At 53.6% G+C, this 19108-nt stretch overlaps 1 protein-coding gene across 1 annotated transcript in view; it reads left to right on the top strand.

Annotated features, from left to right (window-relative positions):
• TNFRSF13B (TNF receptor superfamily member 13B) overlaps window positions 1-18582 on the top strand; it is a 55916-nt gene extending 37334 nt beyond the window's left edge. Inside the window, exons 3-4 of the mRNA XM_003929313.3 lie at window positions 3135-3320; window positions 3850-18582. Coding sequence (XP_003929362.2) covers window positions 3135-3320; window positions 3850-4100 — 437 coding nt within the window. The 3' untranslated portion in view covers window positions 4101-18582. The remainder of the gene's footprint in view (window positions 1-3134; window positions 3321-3849) is intronic.
• Window positions 18583-19108: the final 526 nt, after the last annotated feature.

Raw genomic sequence — 19108 nt, 5'->3', positions numbered from 1 at the left:
AAGCTTCATAAGTGAAGGAAAAATAAAGTTTTTTGTGAACAAGCAAGCACTCAGAGAATTCATCACCACCAGGCCTGCTTTACAAGAGTTTCTGAAAGAACCACTACACATAGAAAGGAACAAACAGTATCAGCCTTTCTAAAAAATACCAAAAAGTAAAGAACATCAATATAATGAAGAATTTACATCAACTAATGGGCAAAATAGCCAGCTAGTATTAAATGGCAGTATTAAACTCACATATATCATTATTAATTCTAAATTTAAATTGACTAAATTCCCCAATTCAAAGACAGACAGGCAATTTGGACAAAAAACTAAAACCCATCGGCATGCTGCATCCAGACCCATCTCACGTTCAAGGATACACAAAGACTCAAAACAAGGGATGGAGAAAGATTTACCAACCAAACTGAGAGCAAAAATAAATAAATAAAAAGCAGAAGTTACAATTTTTGCCCCTGATAAAATAGTCTTTAAAGAAACAAAGACCAAAAGAAGCAAAGAAGGACATTATATAATGATAAAAGGATCAACGCAACAACAAGAAGAGTTAAAGATCCTAAATATATACGCACCCAATACAGAAATACACAGACATACAAGACTTATAAAGAGACTTAGACTCCCACATAATAATAGTGGGAGACTTCAACATTAATATCAGACAGATCAATGCAACAGAAAATTAACAACAATATCCAGGACTTGAACTCAGATCTGGAACAAGTAAACGTAATTAACATTTATAGAACTCTCCACTTTACACAAAATATACACTCTTATCAGTACCACATCATATCAACTTAGAAGTTTAAACGAAATGTTGGTTGCCTCCTTGTTTGTTATTCTCTTCCCTCATTTTCTTTCATGTCTCCATTATTAAGGACAATTATAGGCATACCCATATTTAGACTGCATTCTAGCCCAGGCAACAAAGCAATACCCCCATTCTCTCTCCCTCTTCCTCTTTCTCTTTCTTCCTCTTCTTTATTCTTTTTCTTATTATTCTTTTTTCTTTCTAAAAATAAAAGAAAAAGGAAATCCAACAACTACAGTCAGAGGCTCAGGGACAGAACCTGATCTCCCTGGGCCAGAGCCCCTAGGGGGACAGTGGCCACAGTTTCTGTAGACCAGCACACTTAGCCTTTCCTCCTGGTAGTTCTGAAGAATCCAGGCAGCCCAAACAAGTGGATTTCCCCCTAGCGAAGCACACCCACTCCACTAAGAGATAGTCAAAGTTCATTAAACGAGTCCTGTTCCCTCTGCCACCCAACTGGATGAGACCCTCCAACATGGGTTGTCAGACACCCTATACAGGAGTGATCCTATAAAAAAAAAAAAAATTAGTTTAACTATTGCATGACATCTTTACATTGTTTACTTATTATAGAAGGCCCTGAGCAGTTTTCCACCTGGGGACAGCTCGGTGCTCCTTACCATCGTTTCTCGGTAAACAAAGTAATTCATCACACACATCAAGTTTTGTTCTCATCAATCATGTGACTCAGCCATTCTTTCTCCTAGCTATCCACCCAAGAAAACGGAAAACATCCATCCACTCAAACACGTGGATGTGAATGTTCACAGCAGTGTCATGGACACAGAGGGGCCACTATGGTTTGAGAGTAGAACAGGTGATGTTACACTGAGACCAGGACAGCAGGTGCCAACCAGGAGGGCCTTGGGCAGCAGGGCACCTGGATGCCCTGTGACTCAGGACTTATGCCACCAGGTTTGGATGCCAGAGACAGACTCAGTCCAGGCAAAAGCCCCCCCCTTGGAAGTTCTCCTTATACCAAGCTTTTCCCTGTCCCTGGAGTTAGGCATCCTCCAGGCTCTGGGTGGAAGGACAGATGAGCCAGGTTTAAGACAACGTGTCTAGAAGAATGAGTCCCACTTTGTGTTGGACACTTTCGCCACAGCATCCCCCTTAATCCTCCTGCTCTCTTGAAGGACAATTCACCCCATTTAAAAGATCAAGGCCGAATTTGTATACCATCAAATTTGCCATTGTGATGTGTACACCCAGTGGTTTTTAGCACATCATAAGGTTATGCAGCCACAGCCACTATCTGAGATCTTTTTTTTTTATTTTTTTTTTTTTTGAGACAGAGTCTCACTCTGTTGCCCAGGCTAGAGTGCAGTGGTGTGATCTTGGCTCACTGTAACCTCCGCCTCCTGGGTTCAAGAGATTCTCCTACCCCAGTCTCCTGAGTAGCTGGGACTACAGGTGCCTGCCACCATGCCCGGCTAATCTTTTGTATTTTTAGTAGAGACAGGGTTTTACTGTGTTAGCCAGGATGGTCTTGATCTCCTGACCTTGTGATCTGCCCGCCTCGGCCTCCCAAAGTGCTAGGATTATAGGTGTGAGCCACCGCGCCCAGCCCAAGACCATTTTTATTACCAAACAGAAGCCCTGTCTCATCAGCAGTCCACCAACAGTGGCTGGAAAATACTCAGGAAAGAAAATGGATAGTTGCATCTATACTGACTCTGCAGCCATTTTTTCTTGTCCTTATTCCCTAAACAACACAATATAGCACCCATTTACATGGCATCTATATTGTATTTGGTATTGTAAGTAATCTAGAGATGAATCTAATTGTACAAGAGGATGCGTATAGGTTATATGCAAATAAGAGGCCATCGTATATCAGGCACTCGGGCATCTGTGGATTCTGGTATCTGTGCGGGATCCTGGAACCAAACCCCATGGATACTATACCAAGGGACAGCTCTAAACCCTCACCCAGGAAGGCTTCTCCCTGGAGGAAGGGTCCAGGTCAGGATGCACCGGGACATGCTCCCTGCAGCGCCATCCATTCATCTGTTCACCCATCAGCCCATCTCCGGTGCTGTCCCAGTTACAGCCTTAGCAAGTGGAGACAAGAAGGCCCAGATCATGTTTCCAGCTTCGAGGTCTTGGGAAGCTGCTACCAGGATGGAGGAGTGGATCAACTTCCTCCAGGATCCAGAGAGCATCCCAGCAGCCTCAGGGTCGGGAGAGGAGCCCAGCCTCTCTGGGAGCCAGACAGGCCAGCAGCAGGGTGGGTCAGATGCATGTGGATTGCGGGAGCCTAATGAGGGGAAGAGGAGAAGGCACTGCAGAGGGGTCTCCCGCTGTCTTGCAGCTCTCCCAGGGCAGAAGCTGAGTGCGGATCAGCTGGCCCTGGTCTACAGCACGCTGGGGCTCTGCCTGTGTGCCGTCGTCTGCTGCTTCCTGGTGGCGGTGGCCTGCTTCTTCAAGAAGAAGGGGGATCCCTGCTGCTGCCAGCCCCACACAAGGCCCTGTCAAAGTCCGGCCAAGTCTTCCCAGGGTGAGTGGATGGAACTGGGGTCCTCGCCCTTCTCACTGCTTGGGTGATGAGCCTCGGGCCACCCTTCAGTCCTATCACTGCCCCTGCTTCTAGGCAGAGAGGCCTGGGGCTCATCCCTGTTACCTGCTGTAGCTTGATAAGATCAGGTTAAGACATCGTGGAAGGCAGATACCTGGGAGAGTGGCACCCAGGAAGGGTGGGTGGGGGGTGCCAGCCTTCAGGCTTGCCTGGGCCTAGGGTCCTCAGGATGTAGGGCCGTCAGAGCTAAGCAAGGGAGGAGCATCCCCTTGGTGGCATGGCAGGCTTGGGGCTGGGTAGAAGTGAGAGCCAAGATTTGCCTGCCCACCCCTGCCCCAGCACAGGTTCTGGTCAGCAACTGGGGGACACAGACACTGGCCTGGGGGCATCCTAGGCTGGTGGGTGATTGCCCTCAGTTCCTGGGCCAGGGAGAGTGCAGCTGCCCACACTGTCACCCCTACCCCAGTGCAGGGCCAGACCTGGCCCACACCCTCCACTCTCGCCTCTGCAGATCACGCAATGGAAGCCAGCAGCCACGTGGGCACATCCCCCGAGCCAGTGGAGACTTGCAACTTCTGCTTCCCCGAGTGCAGGGTGCCCACCCAGGAGAGCACGGTCACACCTGAGGGCCCCGACCCCACTTGCACTGGAGGGTGGGTATGCCACGCCAGGACCACAGTTCTGCAGGCCTGCCCGCGTATCCCAGACGGCCGTCTTGGCATCGTGTGTGTGCCTGCCCAGGAGGGGGGCCCATGTGCATAAATGGGGGGCTTAAAGGGAAAGGATGAGGGAGACAGATGGAGAGAGGGAGAGAGAGAAAGAGAGGTGAGGAGAGGGGAGAGAGCTAGGGAGAGAGATACGGAGAGACGCAGAGGAGGCAAAGAGAGAGACAGAGAGACAGAGAGGGAGAGAGGCAGAGAGGGAGAGAGAGACAGCAGGAGGTCGGGCGCTCTGGGTCCCAGTTTCCAGTGCAGCTGTAGGTCGCCATCACCTGACCACATGTGATAAAGTCCTGGTGCCTGCTGCTCACAGCCCCCAAGAGCCCCTCCTCCTGGAGAATAAAACCTGTGACAGCTGCCCTTCCTCCCTGGGTTTTGGTTGTGTCTAATGAACGGAGACGTCCCGCCTATCCCCTTCCTGGGCTCAGGTCTCCACCAAACACTGCCCGCTGGGTCCGGGAGGACCTGTGGTGTCCCCATCTCACCAGGCTCCCGAGGAAGCTTGTGACCTTGGGTTGGGCCCTAAGCAGCCGGGTTCCCACTGGGGCTCTGCTTCTCTCTTTCTCTAAGACGGAGAAGGAGACCAAAGAATGGTCTGCGGGGCGGGCGCCTGTGCAAACACCAGGGAACCAGAGGCTTCAGCTGTCTTCATCTCCTCACAGACACACATTCCCTTCAGTGCCTCCGTAGTGAAGGCGTGAAGCACAGCGTGTGTGTACGTACATGTGTGTGCATGCATTTGTATGTGTGTGTATGCATTTGTGTGTGTGTGTGCATGTGTGTGTCTGTGCACGTGTGTAGGTACATGTGTGTGTGTTATGGGGGTGTGCAGTGGATGGAAAGGGAGGGCAGCTCTAGCTCAAAGCTGCAAAAAAGATTGAAATTCCCTGGACCACAGCAAGAGAATGTTTTCATTTGCATCCACTTTTTATTAGCATTTACAGCGGTATCTTGAGTAGCATGTAAGCCGTAAGTTCTTTCACTATTCTTAGAAGCATTTTCACAGTAAGATAAATCCATAATAATGTACACTGAAATTATGCACCCTGCACCCCCCAAAATTACCTTGCATACCTATACCTACCAAACAATCCCACACCGCACTTCAGGAGGTATAAACAGGAAGCCAGGGGCTCCATCGCTCATCCTGTCTTTCCACCATCCGTGGGCTACCAGGCTGTGTTGGACCGCTAGGGCTGCCTTAAAGTACCACAGACTGGGCAGCTTCAGCAACAGAAACTCACTGTCTCACAGTCCTGGAGGCTGTAAGTTCAAGATCAAGGTGTTGGCAGGAGAGGTCCCTTTCCAGGGCAGTGCGGGAAGGCTCTGTTTCAGGCCTCTCTCTGGGCATGTAGGTGGCCTTCCTGTGTCTCTTCACTCTGTCTAAATTTCCCCTTTTCATAAGGACACCAGTCATATTGAATTGGGCACCCCCTACTGACCTTGTTTTTCATTGTTAATTTATTTCAAGATCACATTCTCAAGCACTGGGGCTTAGGACATCAACATGGGAATTTTGGGGGACAAACTCAACCCATCACACAGGCCTTCCCCAAGGCCACCTCTGAGTCATTGTTTTCTACAGGCAAGCTGGCATCTAAAGAGTGTCTGTCCAAGACATGCATCGGGTCCCTGGTCCCGCCAGTCCACACAGCCAATGATGAGACCAGGTGGCATTTTCTCACCGCCATGCCTCATGCACACAGCTGCCTTTTTGTAACAAGGCAGACATGAACCCTGGCACTGGTGCAGACGCTTGCTGGCTGTGGGTGAAGCAGCCCTACGTCAGTGTGCAGCAAAGATGTGGCTTAGAATGTTACAGCTTGTGGGTAAGGTACAGATTTATATTCCTTCCGATCTGTGGTTTCAATATCTGCTTGTCTGAACCAAAGGGGCTCTGTAGGGTACCTCTGGAATAGCCGGTGTGTTAGGGGTGCTGAAAACACAGGGTGCCCAGGCTCAACCCCAGCTTCAACCGCACAAATAATCTCGTGGTGTTTCTTTGTCAGTTTTTTTAATTGATCTTTTGTACTTTTTTTTTCTAGAGAGGGATCTTTGGTAGAAAGAAAATTTGAAACTCTAAATACTGTCCACTTTATCCATGTACCATTGGCCCTAGCCTCAAAATATATCCTGATTCCAGCCACTTGTCATACCCTCTTTAATCTGAGTTCCCATTTCTCACCTGGATTACTGTACCAGCCTCCCCACTGGCCTCCCCGCTGCCCCCTGGCCGCCTCCCAGGGCTCAGCAAGATTTTTCTGCAAAGGATCTGGTAGTAAGCACCTTGGGCTTGGCAGACCCGGTGGTCTTTGTTGCACTTACTCAACAACTCCTCAGCTCTGCCGCCGCAGCCCCAAGGCAGCCACAGACGAGAAATGAACACGGGAGGAACTGCGGCTCCAATAAACCTTTATTCACCGCAAGGAGGGGGCTGCCGCTGGATTGTGGGCCACAGGTTCCCATCCCCTGCCTGACTTCATGGCAACACTGGCCTTAGTATTTATGCCTCTTAAAAACACGCGTAAGCTGAGTGCAGTGGCTCATGCCTGTAATCCTAACACTAAGAGGCCGAGGCTGGAGGATTGCTTGGGGCCCGGAGGTCCAGACCAGCCTGGACCTCCTGGCCTAGCAACATCCCTTCTCTACAAGAAACCATTTCAAAAGCAACCAGGCATGGGGGCCCACACATGTAGTCCCAGCTACTCAGGAGGCTGAAGTGGGAGAATCGCTTGAGCCTGAGAAGTCAGGGCTGCAGTGAGCTGTGATTAGGCCACTGCACTTCAGCCCAGGTGACAGAGTAAGACCCTGTCTCTTTCTCTGTGTGCACACGTGTGTGTGTGTGTATGTGTGTGTGTAGTGTGTGTGGGTTGTCTACAAGATACACCTTCAATTGATCACAGCCAACTCTCAACACGCATAGTGTAGGAACCTTACAACACTGCCCTCCCAACTCTTCCCCCACCCATCTTTGTTTTTCTTTCTCTCCACGGATCCTGTGACCATCTTCCTCTTCTCATTGGATCCGAACGAAGGGGATTCCTGGTGGGGGAGGGTGGCTGGTGAGAAATGAGGAACCAAGAAACTAGCAGAGGGTCTTCGGGCTGTCTATGGACAGCCCTCGTGTGGTCCCCCACCCAGTCTTGAGAGTTCTGGGCCGGTCACCCTGGGGCCTCTGTGCTCTGTCTCTAGATCCAGCCTCCGTGGGAAGGACCCTGGGAGACCCAGCAGAGCGGGGTGCCTGGCCTGACAAACCTCCTCCTGTTCCTCTGGCTGTGTGGCTCAGGAACAGGCCCAGGCAGTGTGTCCAGGTGTGCCAGGCTACATCACTGCCCGCTTTGTGATGGGCCCAGAGGACCTTGTGGGGTTAGTGTGAAGCTAGCCACCAGAGCCTGGGGCCAACTGCCTCTCCCCGTGTCCTGGAGTGGGGGTCCATTCCCGAGAAGACTCTCAAATGCCTGTGGGTCCTGATGAGGGAGGGACGGGTCTGTGGACTGAGGGGGCCATTGGTAGGGCACTTTGAGCGCCGCGCCTCAGGGGTCTGATTGGTGGGGGTCTGGTCTGCAAAGAGTTGAACTCTGGGGCTCAGACACAGCAAACCTGGTCAGTGCAGGCCTGGCTAGAGGGGCCTGGCCAGCTGGCCACTAGGTGACCTTAGGCAGGGGTTTGTCCTTGGAGCCTCCTTTCCTCCGTCCACAGCAGGGGAGGAAGAGGGTTACTGGGAGGAGGAGTGAGGAGGTGTGTGGGATCCAGCTCTGCCACACAGACCTACCTGTTACACCCTAGCTGAGTCCCTGCTAAGGAAGGGGCACCGCGGCCCTCTTCCCTAAACCCCAGCCTTCAACTGTCAGCCGCTCACCTCCCCGTCTGCATCCCCAGGACTGGCCCAGATGGGGAGGTCTGAGAGTGGGGAGCACACATAGATGTTCTGATGCTGGCTATGGGTCCCAGGGGTGGCGACAGTGACAAGGACCTGGGTACACATGCCCAGGCCTGGCCAGAGCAGTGACACATGCATGTATGCATCAGGGCACTCACATACATGCACACACTCACCTGCACAAACACACCGCACACACGCATGTTGACACTTCAGGGGCTGGAGGGCGCTGACTCTGGGCCCTGCTGACCCAGGCAGGGGCCCACTGTAATGGGTGCCATGACCCCACAGTGTCCCTGGTGCTGGGTACCCACCCGCCTGCCCGCCTGCCCTCTCTGTGTCTGGAGCTCTTTGAGACAAGACACACAGCAGTGTGTGGTTCTGCACAGAGGAGGCTTTCCTAAGTGAGAGGCACAGCTGGATCAGCAGACTCAGATGAGCGTGACCTGCTCTGTTCCCTCCCTGCCGACCTGGGACAGTCGCCACCGGGTGGGCAGTGCTGGCCTCCAGGCAGGAGCGGAGGAGGGTCATCCCTGAGCACTCACCGGGTGCCCGTTCTGCACTGACCTGGTGGATAGTGTTCCCTTCATCCTCACAGCAGCTTTGTGGGGTGGGTGCTGTCCACAAATGTACCCATTTGACAGATGAGCTGTCTAGAGTCAGAGAAGCAGATACTGGCCCGAGGACCTAGATGTGACCCTGGGATGTGCTCTCAGGCCTGCCATGTGCTGTGCTGGGCTCAAGCCCTGAGCTCTGCGGCCCCCCTGTCCTGGATTTCAAATCTTCCTGGAGTTCTGGACTTCAGTGGGGCAGATCTTGGCCCTGGAAGAGCCACTAAAATAGAGCCCCTACGGGTGGTGGGGAGGTGGGGTTCTCAGTCCAATTTTGTGCCTTAAGCTGGAAGGAGGTCTCACCAACTCAGACTTCAGGTGCAGTCACTGACGGTTGCTGTGGGACTCACTGGACACATGGGGTCCTTCGGCTAGGAGTGGGGTAGGGAGCCCTTTGCCCTCAGTCAGTTGTGGAAAATGAAGAAGCTCTGGAGGGCTGCCTGGAGGGTGATGACGGTCCCTCATGGTCAAAGGGGCTTGGGGACAGGGACCTTCCCCGAGCAGCCCTTTCTCTGTCTGATCCTCTGGAGGCCTTGCCCTTCTTTTGCCCCAAGTATTCCTGGGAGGGATGCCCCCCTGGGTGTTCTCTGGGACCAAGGCCCCAGAGTTCTCTTGTTGTTCCTTGGTGACCTGGGAAAGCGAAGCCCTCTCCTGTATTGACAGCTGGGAATTGTGGAGTCTGCTGTCCCTCCACCTGAGACGGGGTCTCCATGAGCACAGAGGTTGCTCTGGATTCAATAGATGATATTTTCCCAAACCAAACATCCTCCTGGCTTGGCTGGCATTATTCCTAAAGCGGCTTCCCTTGCCAGAATGAGAGAGAACTGAAATCGAACAGAGCAGACACCAGATGTCTTGCTTCTTACAGAAAACTAGGTATCTTCATGGAGATTGATCCTATAGAGACGTCCGGTCCCTGACCCCATCTGCCTACAGGTTCCTGGAACAGCCCATCATGAGCCCTTCACCCTCACCAGGTGGGGGCCAGTTGCCCTGCCAGTGTGGGTGTATGTCCATCTTGGAGCATTTGAGGACAATAGGCCTCTCTTTCCAGGTTGCCCTGTGCTCAAGTCCTCAGGAAGGAGCCCACCTTAGGTTGGAGGCAAGGACTCCAGAGACTGGGACAGGAGTGGGGTCACTGGGTCTGGCCCCATGTCACCTGGAAGAGGTGGCAGAATGGGGCTCATCAGGCCAGAGGGCGTCTGGGGGTACAGCAGGACTGGTTTGGGTATTTTCTGGAGCACTCAGGTACAGCAGAACCATTGGATGACTGTCTCGCGGGATAGTGATGGATGAGGTCATGGAAACCCTGCATGTGTGTGGGCGAAGGGACATTTTTGACAAGTAGGAGCAGGTACAGGTCAGGCTGTTTCCTTGAGGGAGGTGGGGCCTCACCTCACCCACTGTGCCCTGGTCAGAGGGTCCAGGGCTCCCTAAGATCACAGGGCCTGGACAGGCCATCCATGCCCTCGTGCCCCCAAGCCCCTACCTTGCGCCCCCTCCCTGGCCCCCTCTAGGTCACAGGGATGTGGAGCCATCGACATGAAGCATGAGTGTGTTGACATCTGGAAATTCATCGATCACCTCTGGATTGCGGCGTGAGTCCTCTGTCACCCCACCCACCAGTCTCACCTCACGGAGGGGTTTTGTTTTTAGAAAGGCCTCTCTGAGATGGGACATGTGTCCCCGGCTCACATCAACATTTTCTTCAGGGTCAGAGCTCCTCACTGCCTCTCCTGCAGGTCCAGGCCATGGTCAGGGTTAGGGCAGAGCCTCGAGACCCATTTAGGGAGCTCGGGAGAGTGGGTGGGACAGAGCGGGCTGGGTCAGGCCCCTGAGCTCTCAGCACTAAGGGCTCCACATGAACAGGAGAGGAGGGGGCAGCCTGAGGGTCTGGCCCTGTCCCCTTAGGTTCTGCCCTGGTGAGATCTGAGGATGGTGGCCACAGGGCTAGGGGTCACCTGGCCAGGCCTGTGGACAGTTGTATAGCAGGTCTCCGAAGGCTCAGGAAGCCCCGCTGTGTCATCCTATAGGGAGGGGCATGGGGACATCAAGGGCTGTGACCCTGGGAGGCTGGGGGAGCAGAAGGGCAGGGCTCGGCCTGGGCATCTCTGGTGAGGCCGGGGGGCGGCAACAGAGCGTGCAGCTGAAGGCTCAGGAGTGGGTCTGGGAAGGGGAGCCCAGCCTGGAGCCAACCCCTCAGGACTCACAGGATGGAGAGAGGAGGAGCCTGGGGAGAGGGGGCGGGGTGAACCCTGAGACCTGCCACTTCTGGGACGCACCTGAACCAAGCTGGCCCAGGGTGGAGCTGACAGTCTGGGGAGGACAACAGATGGGTGGGCAGGGAACAGTTGCTGGGAAAAGGGCTGACGCATGACCTGCTTCTCTGGCACAGGATGGGAGTTAACCAAACACCATGCTCCCTGCTCAAAGCAAGAAAGGCCTCTCTGAAGCACCAGAACGTGGTCAGACTTGCTGGCTCTAGCCGCAGCCTTCTCCCACCTGTTTACCAACTGTATCTAGAGTAGAGCATGCTCTGTACCAGGGATCCCCAAACTACGGCCCACGGGCCGCATGAGGCCCCCTGAGGCCATTTATCCAGCCCCCGCCGCACTTCAGGAAGGGGCACCTCTTTCATTGGTGGTCAGTGGGATGCATGAACATCCCGTGCTCCTGGAGTACTGTATGTGGTGGTGTCACAAAGCACATCGCTCAGTTACAGTACTTCTTCCGGTGACGCGGGACACATGCGTCAGGGCTCCGGAAGCGCGTCATATGACGCACATCCCGTCTGCGGCTGCGGCGCCCCACATCACCGGAAGCAGTGTGAAATAACAGCAGAAGTAGGAAGAAAGGCAAAGCACCATAACCATTACTACACAGTACAATGGCCCCCATACTCCTCCAAATGTACAACAACATAATGGCCCCTATAACCTCCCTTTGCCCAAAAGTCTCCCCCACATTACTACACACCGTGTTTCCTCTATTATAAGACCCTGTCTTATATTAATTTTACCCCCAAAAGACGGGTGCTGTCTTATTTTTAGAAGGTGTCTTATAATAGGGGAAACATGCAGCAGTGGGCTTCCCACAGAAGAGGCCCACCGCGGCTGCAGATGTCCAGGACGCTGTATACACAGTGTCACAGGCTGATCACCGCCATCCCTGTAGACAGCACTGGAGGCGGTGCTGGGCTTGTGACACTGTATACCGCTGTCTAGGATAGTGGAGGCAGCAGCGCTGTGAAGGGTGCCACACCTTGCATAGTCCGGCCCTCCAAAGGTCTGAGGGACAGTGAACTGGCCCCCTATGTAAAAAGTTTGGGGACCCCTGCTCTATACCTTCAGAGGAAATGCCAGACCACCACAGCTATAGAACATATGCTTGATGCTTCCCTTCTTTTCACCCCACCCCATCCCTGAGTACATGCTTCTTTGTTTAAACACTCAATAAATAGTGTGGGTCTCCAGTGCTCGGAGCCTTCACATCCTCCTGCTCGCTTTGGCCCCCTGGGAGCCCACCTCGATGCACTCTTACTCTTGTTTCTTAATTTCTTTGTCTCTGCCAAACTTTGTTACTTCCTAGGTTGTATCTGGTCCCTTAGTTACTTCCTAGGTTGTGTCTGGTGAGTCACCTGGGACCTGTCACTGGGGGAATCAGTCAGTCCCCAAGGCTCTGTGTGGCCCTCCAGAGACTCAGTCAGCACTGCAGAGGATGGATGGAGGGGCCAGGTTGGAGCACGCCTGACAGTAGCAGGAGGACTGCCAGGCACCCCATATCCTGGCTGCTGCTGTTGTCGCTGGAAGGAGGCTGAGGGCTGAAGGCCAACTGCCCTGAGAGCTAGCTGAGGCTGGATGCAGATGGTGGGGCCAGCCCCATGCCTGCAGGGCCTGTGATCACCTTGTCACCCCAGGCTACTCCCTAGCAGAGCTGGGCAGCCCAGCGAGAGACCTAGGGGTCTCATTCTTAGGCTCTGACAGGAAGAGGGTCACAGAAGGGCCAGGGTGGCTGGAGAGGGTCACAGTCTCACAGTCTCTGGGCCAGGCAGGATGGGGGAAGACAGGGAACAGGCAGGGTCAGTGGCCAGGGTGCAGGGGGAGGCAGGTGAACGCTGGGAAGTTAGACCCTGCAAGGCCCATGGAGACTGTCAGGTGGGACGGGCTCCAGGTGCGTCCTCAGGGCCCTGAGTAGCTCTCAGGCCAGGCTCCCTGGACTCTGGTGGGTGATGTGGTCACTCCCAAGGCACTGCTATCAGTCAGGGCTCAGCCACCACCCTGGGCAGCACCCACCCCGTCTCAGGACTGGACTTGCTCAGCTCCCACAGAGGGTGTTGCCTCCAGCCCAGGAGGGGCAGCCCCATTGTGCAGCCTGAGGCACCCCACAGGCACCAAGTGCCCCCCCAAGGTCAGCCTCGAGCGCCCTCTTCTTTAGGGTCCCAGTGCCTTGCGGGCAGTCAGCTCCACAAGGAAGCCATTGCCTTCCTTCCCTGTGCCTTCTTCCAGGCTGAGACTTAGGGTGGATAGGGATGGGCTGTCCTTCCCTGGGGTCCTCTATGGGAGGGGGATGGCTCCTGGCCTGGGCAGGCTCTCAGCTCTGCCTGGGTTGCCTTACAGTGAGACAGAGCTGCCTCCGTCAGTGTTCCGGAGGTGAAAGTAAGAGCCTGGGCCTGCTGTGTGGGAGGCTGGTCCAGGGACAGGGAATCGGGTGGGTGAGCCATCGGGGGTGGCCCATGGGCCCAGGTGGTGAATGGGCCACAGCTGTCACTGGAAGGGGCAGCCATTCCTGCTGGACTCTGTCCCCTGAGGATTTCACCAAAACCGAAGAACTGCTGGTCCAGAGGTCACTGTCTGTTTGCACCAAGTCCCGAGCTGAAGCCTGGAACTGACCATAACTCAGGGCTTCTGTGGCCTGAAGTTGGTGTGTCCTGGCATCAGCGGTCCAGACTGCCAACTCCAGTTAGTTCAGAGGGTCTCCGCCCCTGGGGACTGCCCTTTTCTGGCTCCTATCAGGGTCTTCTGGTTGGGTCCCTTCTGGGCCCTGAAGCCCAGGACCCAGCATCCACGGGCCGCTACCAGAAGCCTGACAGCTCCGCTAATTCCATCATGGCCCATTTCACAGCAAAGATGTCAGGAAATAACACAAACTAAGAAGTGGCTGAAGATGCTCAGAGACTGACCAAAATACAGGAACAGCAAGAAGGTGCCATGGGGAGGGAGTGGCCCCCGTGACTGCTCTCTGCAGAGCCAGGAGACAGGCACCCATGGCTGTGACCTGGCACCACCTGCCTCTCAGTGGGTGAGTGGCACCCATCCTCACCATAGACAGCAGGCCTGTTCGCCAGCTTTCCTCGCTGGGGCCGCCCAGTGTCCTGTCTCACTAGAGTGTTCTTCTGTCTGTAGCTGTCTCAAAGAGTGTACAAAGGCATTCCTTTGGCAGTGCAGGGCTGGGCCCACGCCCATGAGCAATGTCAAGGCTGAGAATCCAGGGAAATATAGGGTAAGGCCCTCCCACGCTCAGCCAGAGCAGGACAAACAGGCCAGGCCATGTCAGGAACCCAGGACTCCAGCTGGAGGGAACGTGGAGCCTGGGTTGGGAGTGGGGGTTCTGGTCAGATGCACATCCAGGCACAGATGGTGACGCAGACACCACAGGTGCGCTGGGCTCTGCTGACCCTCCCTCGCTTCAGAAACATGGCAAAAAGGAGCTTTCTGCAGAAGGATGGGTTGAGGCCCATCAGCACAAGGGGGCTTCCCAAGAACCCAGAGCCACAGGCTACACTCTGGGGGGACCCAGAGGCTCAAGAAGAGGGTAGCCTGTCCCCCGGCGAGGTCAGGCTTTGCATTCCATGGAAACACCTGTCCAGGAGTTCCATGCCACTGCTCCACCCAGAACCACCGTTCATGGACCCTTGTTTTCTGCGCTACCATTTCCAACACTGCTCCGGGGGCTCTGTAGAGGCTTCTCCTGGACCTGGGGCCACCCACTGGACTCTGGGCCACTGAAGGGCCCAGAGGCTCAAGATGAGGGCTGCCTGTCCCCCCTTGAGGTCAGGCTTTGCATTCCACGGAAACACTCATCTGGGAGCTCCATGCCGCAGAGAAGGGCAGGTCTCCACACAGACCTGCCTGCTGGGGACCCGTGTTTCCTACGCTACCATTTCCAACACGGCTCCTGGGACTCTGTTACTTCTACATCTTCCATGAACAGCCCTGGAACTACAAGACAGACCCTGCCCAGCACGCCCAGTGGGACCCTGACACCAGGTCCTGCCTGGGCTTATGACAGAGGGGAGGCACTTCAAGCGAAACCCCAGCAACAAGGTTTCCCCTGCATGCGACTCCCCTCGGTAGAAGAACAACATGGCGTGGAAGGAGCCCAGGGGCCCTCCACCCAGCTGCCTCAAAGATCCAGATGGCTGCTGGACCTTGTTTTCTACTGCCCTTTTATTTTTATTTTATGTTTTTGGCTTCTAGGACTTGGGAAATACGACTCCATAGGGAACTTGGCCCCATCAAGGCCTCTGGAGGGAAGGCTGAGCATGGGGTTCCCGCAGCCCCAGTCAGCAGCAGCATGCCCTGGGACCTCTGACCCCGCCTGTGGGTCAGAGTCTCTCCCCCAGGGCCCAAGTTTCAGGCCAAGAGGGACCTGGCTTCAACCCAAGTCCTAGGTGGAGAGGGGCACAACTGGTCCCCAGGTGACCACGCAGGGGATCAGGGTGCTGCGAGCCCTGGGTGCTGCGAGGATTCACATCACAGATCCTTTGCAAGCCAGACCAGAGACGCTGAGCTGTGCAGTGATGATATGGGTGGATGGCACAGGAGTCAACAGCTGTGAACACTGCTGCCTCTTCCTGACTTCATCACGGCAGTGCGGGCAGTCAGTACCCTGGAGCCTCCAGTCAGTACCCTGGAGTCAGCACCCTGGTCTGCTATGCCAACATGCCACTTGGAAGCATCGAGGCCCTGCCTACTACAACATTTCCCTCCTGAAGCCTAGCCACTGCCACAGCTACAGGAGGTACCACTGCCAAGGGCCTTCCAGCCAGGCTTCCCAGAGGGTGGGGGTGCCTCAGCGGCTCGGACTGGGAAGGTGGTTTCATCCACATTTCCATTGTTCCCACCAAAGAGATTCCCTACAGAGGACGCTCTTGATCAAAGCTGGGCAAAATGGCATGCCAGGTGGATGGAGTCAGCTCCTTTCCCTGGCCACCACATTAGGTTGGGGACGAGTGGCCATCAGGCAGGCTTGGGACATGAGAGGCTCAGCATGCGGCACGTGGCCTGACCAAGGCTGACCAGGCCAACACCACTGCCAAGCGCCCCATCTGCTGATGAGAGACTTGCTATCGATCCCTGGGCTGGCACTATTTCCCAGGAGGACCAGCTGGCCGCCTGTGGGTAGGATGCCACACTGTGGAGGGGGCTGAGACCGGCCTTCACTGCAGGGAGCCCTACCTGGATATAGACTTGCCTTGCCTGTCCTTCCTCTCACCATGACAGCAGCCCACATGGTGTTGCTTTTGACCAGGTCACTTCATTCACAGCGAGGAACATGCAGCAGTAACCCCAGACCAAGGAACTAACAGTTCTCACTACGTCACCCACCGCCTGGAAGCCACTGGGCTTACAATCACTCAGTTATGCTGAATTTTATCCTTTCCATTGGAAACCAGTAGATGGTGCTGACTCCCTCACAGCCAGAAGGTACAGGTCTGAGAGTCAAGGTGTGAAAGCGGACAGTGTTCAGTATTGCACCTCATCTCTGTCACAAAATGTTTTCTGTTCCTGTCCTGGAGAAAGGGAGCTTTGCTGGTTGGAAGGTCTTAGGACCCAGGCAGAGTGAAGCTTCCCCCAGCGGAACACAGCAATGGTTCTATTTAATGTGAAGAGACTGGACTAAGTCTGAAACCTGGGGCACTCTCTGGTGTTCTTGGTGTTTCCATGTAAATAAGTCAAATAACTTGCCACAAGGTTTGCCACAGAGCGATCTAAAAAAAGAGGGGGCAGAACTATTCAGAACTCAGAGGCTTCAGAGTCAAAGATGAGGCCAAGCAGGAGAACTGTGACCTGCTGAGGGCAGGGGAAGTATGGAGGCCACTGGGAGAGGACATCACAGAGGTCCGCCCCGGCCTTGTGATCTGTCACAGAACGGTGCACTAGAATAGCTGTGCATATTTTCTCTCCACTGATTATAGTATGTCTTTCCATTTGTGACTCTCCAGTCACATAGAGAGCTTGCTACCAAACGCACATCGCTATACCACAGCCTGGGTCTTGCAATCCAAGCCTGGCAAGGATTCCTTCATGTCAAGGGCCTCAGGTGACTTTCACACACACACAAGGACAGAGTCCTAGATGACACCTTCCTGCTCAAAAAAGAAGGAATGAGGGTCAATGAATAGCGAGCCAGTCACGGAAAAGGATGAGAGGTGAGTGTGTGGCCTTCCTGACACCCAGGCAAGACCTTGGGCACAAAGCCCGGCTGCAGCTCTGGCCACTGACTCGGACCAGGGATGCCCCCATGCAGGCTGGTCTGCCCTGGCTGCTCTTCTCCCTCCTACCACCCTCTCTTCCCCTGACTGTGTTAGGAAGGGAGAACCTACTGGTTTTCAGAAGAAAATGTAGCTTTGTTATGACATAGGAAAGACTGCAAGTTATCAGGAGAGGAGGAGGAGTCAAACAGCTCCTGAAAATCAGAGGGAAAAGGAAGGTGTAAATATGTTGGAAATAAAATCTCCAACTACAGCACAATCATTGGAACGTTTTTGTTACAATTTTTGTTTTCAAAGTTATAGTAAACAAAACAGTCTCTTGAATTGTCAAAAGAACAGCAATTTTACACAATGAAAAGCGTACACACCAAGCCAGAATAAATTACACTTGGGTCTGTATGTTGCAGTGGTGCTGGCGCAGGAGGGAACATCCAGGGAGGTTCCAGTGCCTGCCAGGGAGCCCAGACTCACAGAGGGCCCTGGGAATGGAGGGAGGTCGCATACCACTAAGCTGAAGCACTCCCTTCAGGCATCTGAAGACAGAAAGCCCATTTATCTTCCTGTGAAGCACTGAAACAACAGCCAGCATCTCAGAAATGCAGGCGATTTTTAATACACTGGTGTGAATGTGTTGGGGGTCACCCAGGGGGTCCCTTAGCAGTCAGATGCAGTTTGTCACAAACTGGTTTCCTGAATTTCATACTGGATAGGGAGCTAAAAGAAGAGAGATTCCCAAACCCATCATGTAAATACTTTGTTCTAAAAAAGTAAAATCACAAGAGCACATCAAACACAGGACTTAATGCCCAGGGCAGTGCCCAGGGCCGCTGCCCCCCTTGGATGAGAAGTTCTTTAGCAGCAGGCACAGAGGTAATTACTTAGAAAGGCAATGCCACAGTGAATAAGGGGGATTAACTTGGATACAAACATTTAGAATGATGCCTGAAAAAAACGAATGCGGCTTCACTTCTCTTCTGGATTCTAATGTTTCCAGAGCAGCAGCCACCCCTAAATGCAAATTGAGACAGGATAGAGCCCAGGGGGAAGTGGGGAGGCAGGGCTTGGCCAAACCACAGGCAGCTGCCAGAGAGGCCCACACACCTGCCTCTCACACTCTGTGGTGAACACCCCAGGAAAGTAGGGGTGCCCCTGTAACTGCCAAACAGGTTCACCTTGCCTGCTGCCTAGACAGAGCCAATTTACCGAGACAGGGGAATTGCAATAGAGAAAGAGTAATTCACACAGAGCCAGCTGTATGAGAAACCAGAATTATTAATTGAATCAATCTCCATTTGCATAGTCCATCAGTGTTTGGGGATCAGAGTTTGGAAGGATAATTTGGTGAGTGATGGGAGAGGCCAGTGAGTCAGGAGTGCTGATTGCTTGGGTCAGAGACTAAATCATAGGGAGTCGAAGCTGTTTTGTTGAGCTGAGTCAGTTCCTGGGTAGGAGCCACAAAATCAGATGAGCCAGTTTATCAATCTGGGTGGTGCCAGTTGATCCATCAAGTGCAGGATGGGTAAAATCTCTCAAGCACTGGTCTCATGCTTTACAAAAGTGATGTAATTCCATGGAGCAATTTGGGGAGGGTCAGAGTCTTGTAGCCTCCAGCTAAATGACTCCTAAACCACAACTTCTAGACTTGTGACTAATTTTTTAGTCTTACAAAGGCAGTCTAGTCCCCAGGCAAAAACAAAAAAAGGTTTGTTTTGGGAAAGGACTGTTATCATCTTTGTTTTAAAGTTTAAACTATAGGTTGGGCACAGTGGCTCTCGCCTGTAATCCCAGCACATTGGGAAGCTGAGGCAGGCAGATCACAAGATCAGGAGTTTGAGACTACCCTGACCAACTGGTGAAACCCCATCTCTACTAAAAATTCAAAAATTAACTAGGTGTAGTGGCACACAGCTGTACTCCCAGCTCCTCAGGAGGCTGAGGCAGGAGAATTGCTTGAACCCGGGAGGCAGAGGTTACAGTGAGCCAAGATCGCACCACTGCACTCCAGCCTGGGCAACAGAGTGAGAATCCACCTCTCAAAAAAAAAAAAAAAAAAAATCATGTGCATT

This window comes from Saimiri boliviensis, chromosome 17 (genome assembly GCF_048565385.1).
Source record: "Saimiri boliviensis isolate mSaiBol1 chromosome 17, mSaiBol1.pri, whole genome shotgun sequence".
Lineage (NCBI taxonomy): Eukaryota > Metazoa > Chordata > Mammalia > Primates > Cebidae > Saimiri > Saimiri boliviensis.
Note: the sequence above shows the minus strand (reverse complement) of the source record. Positions and strands in the feature narration are given on the sequence as shown.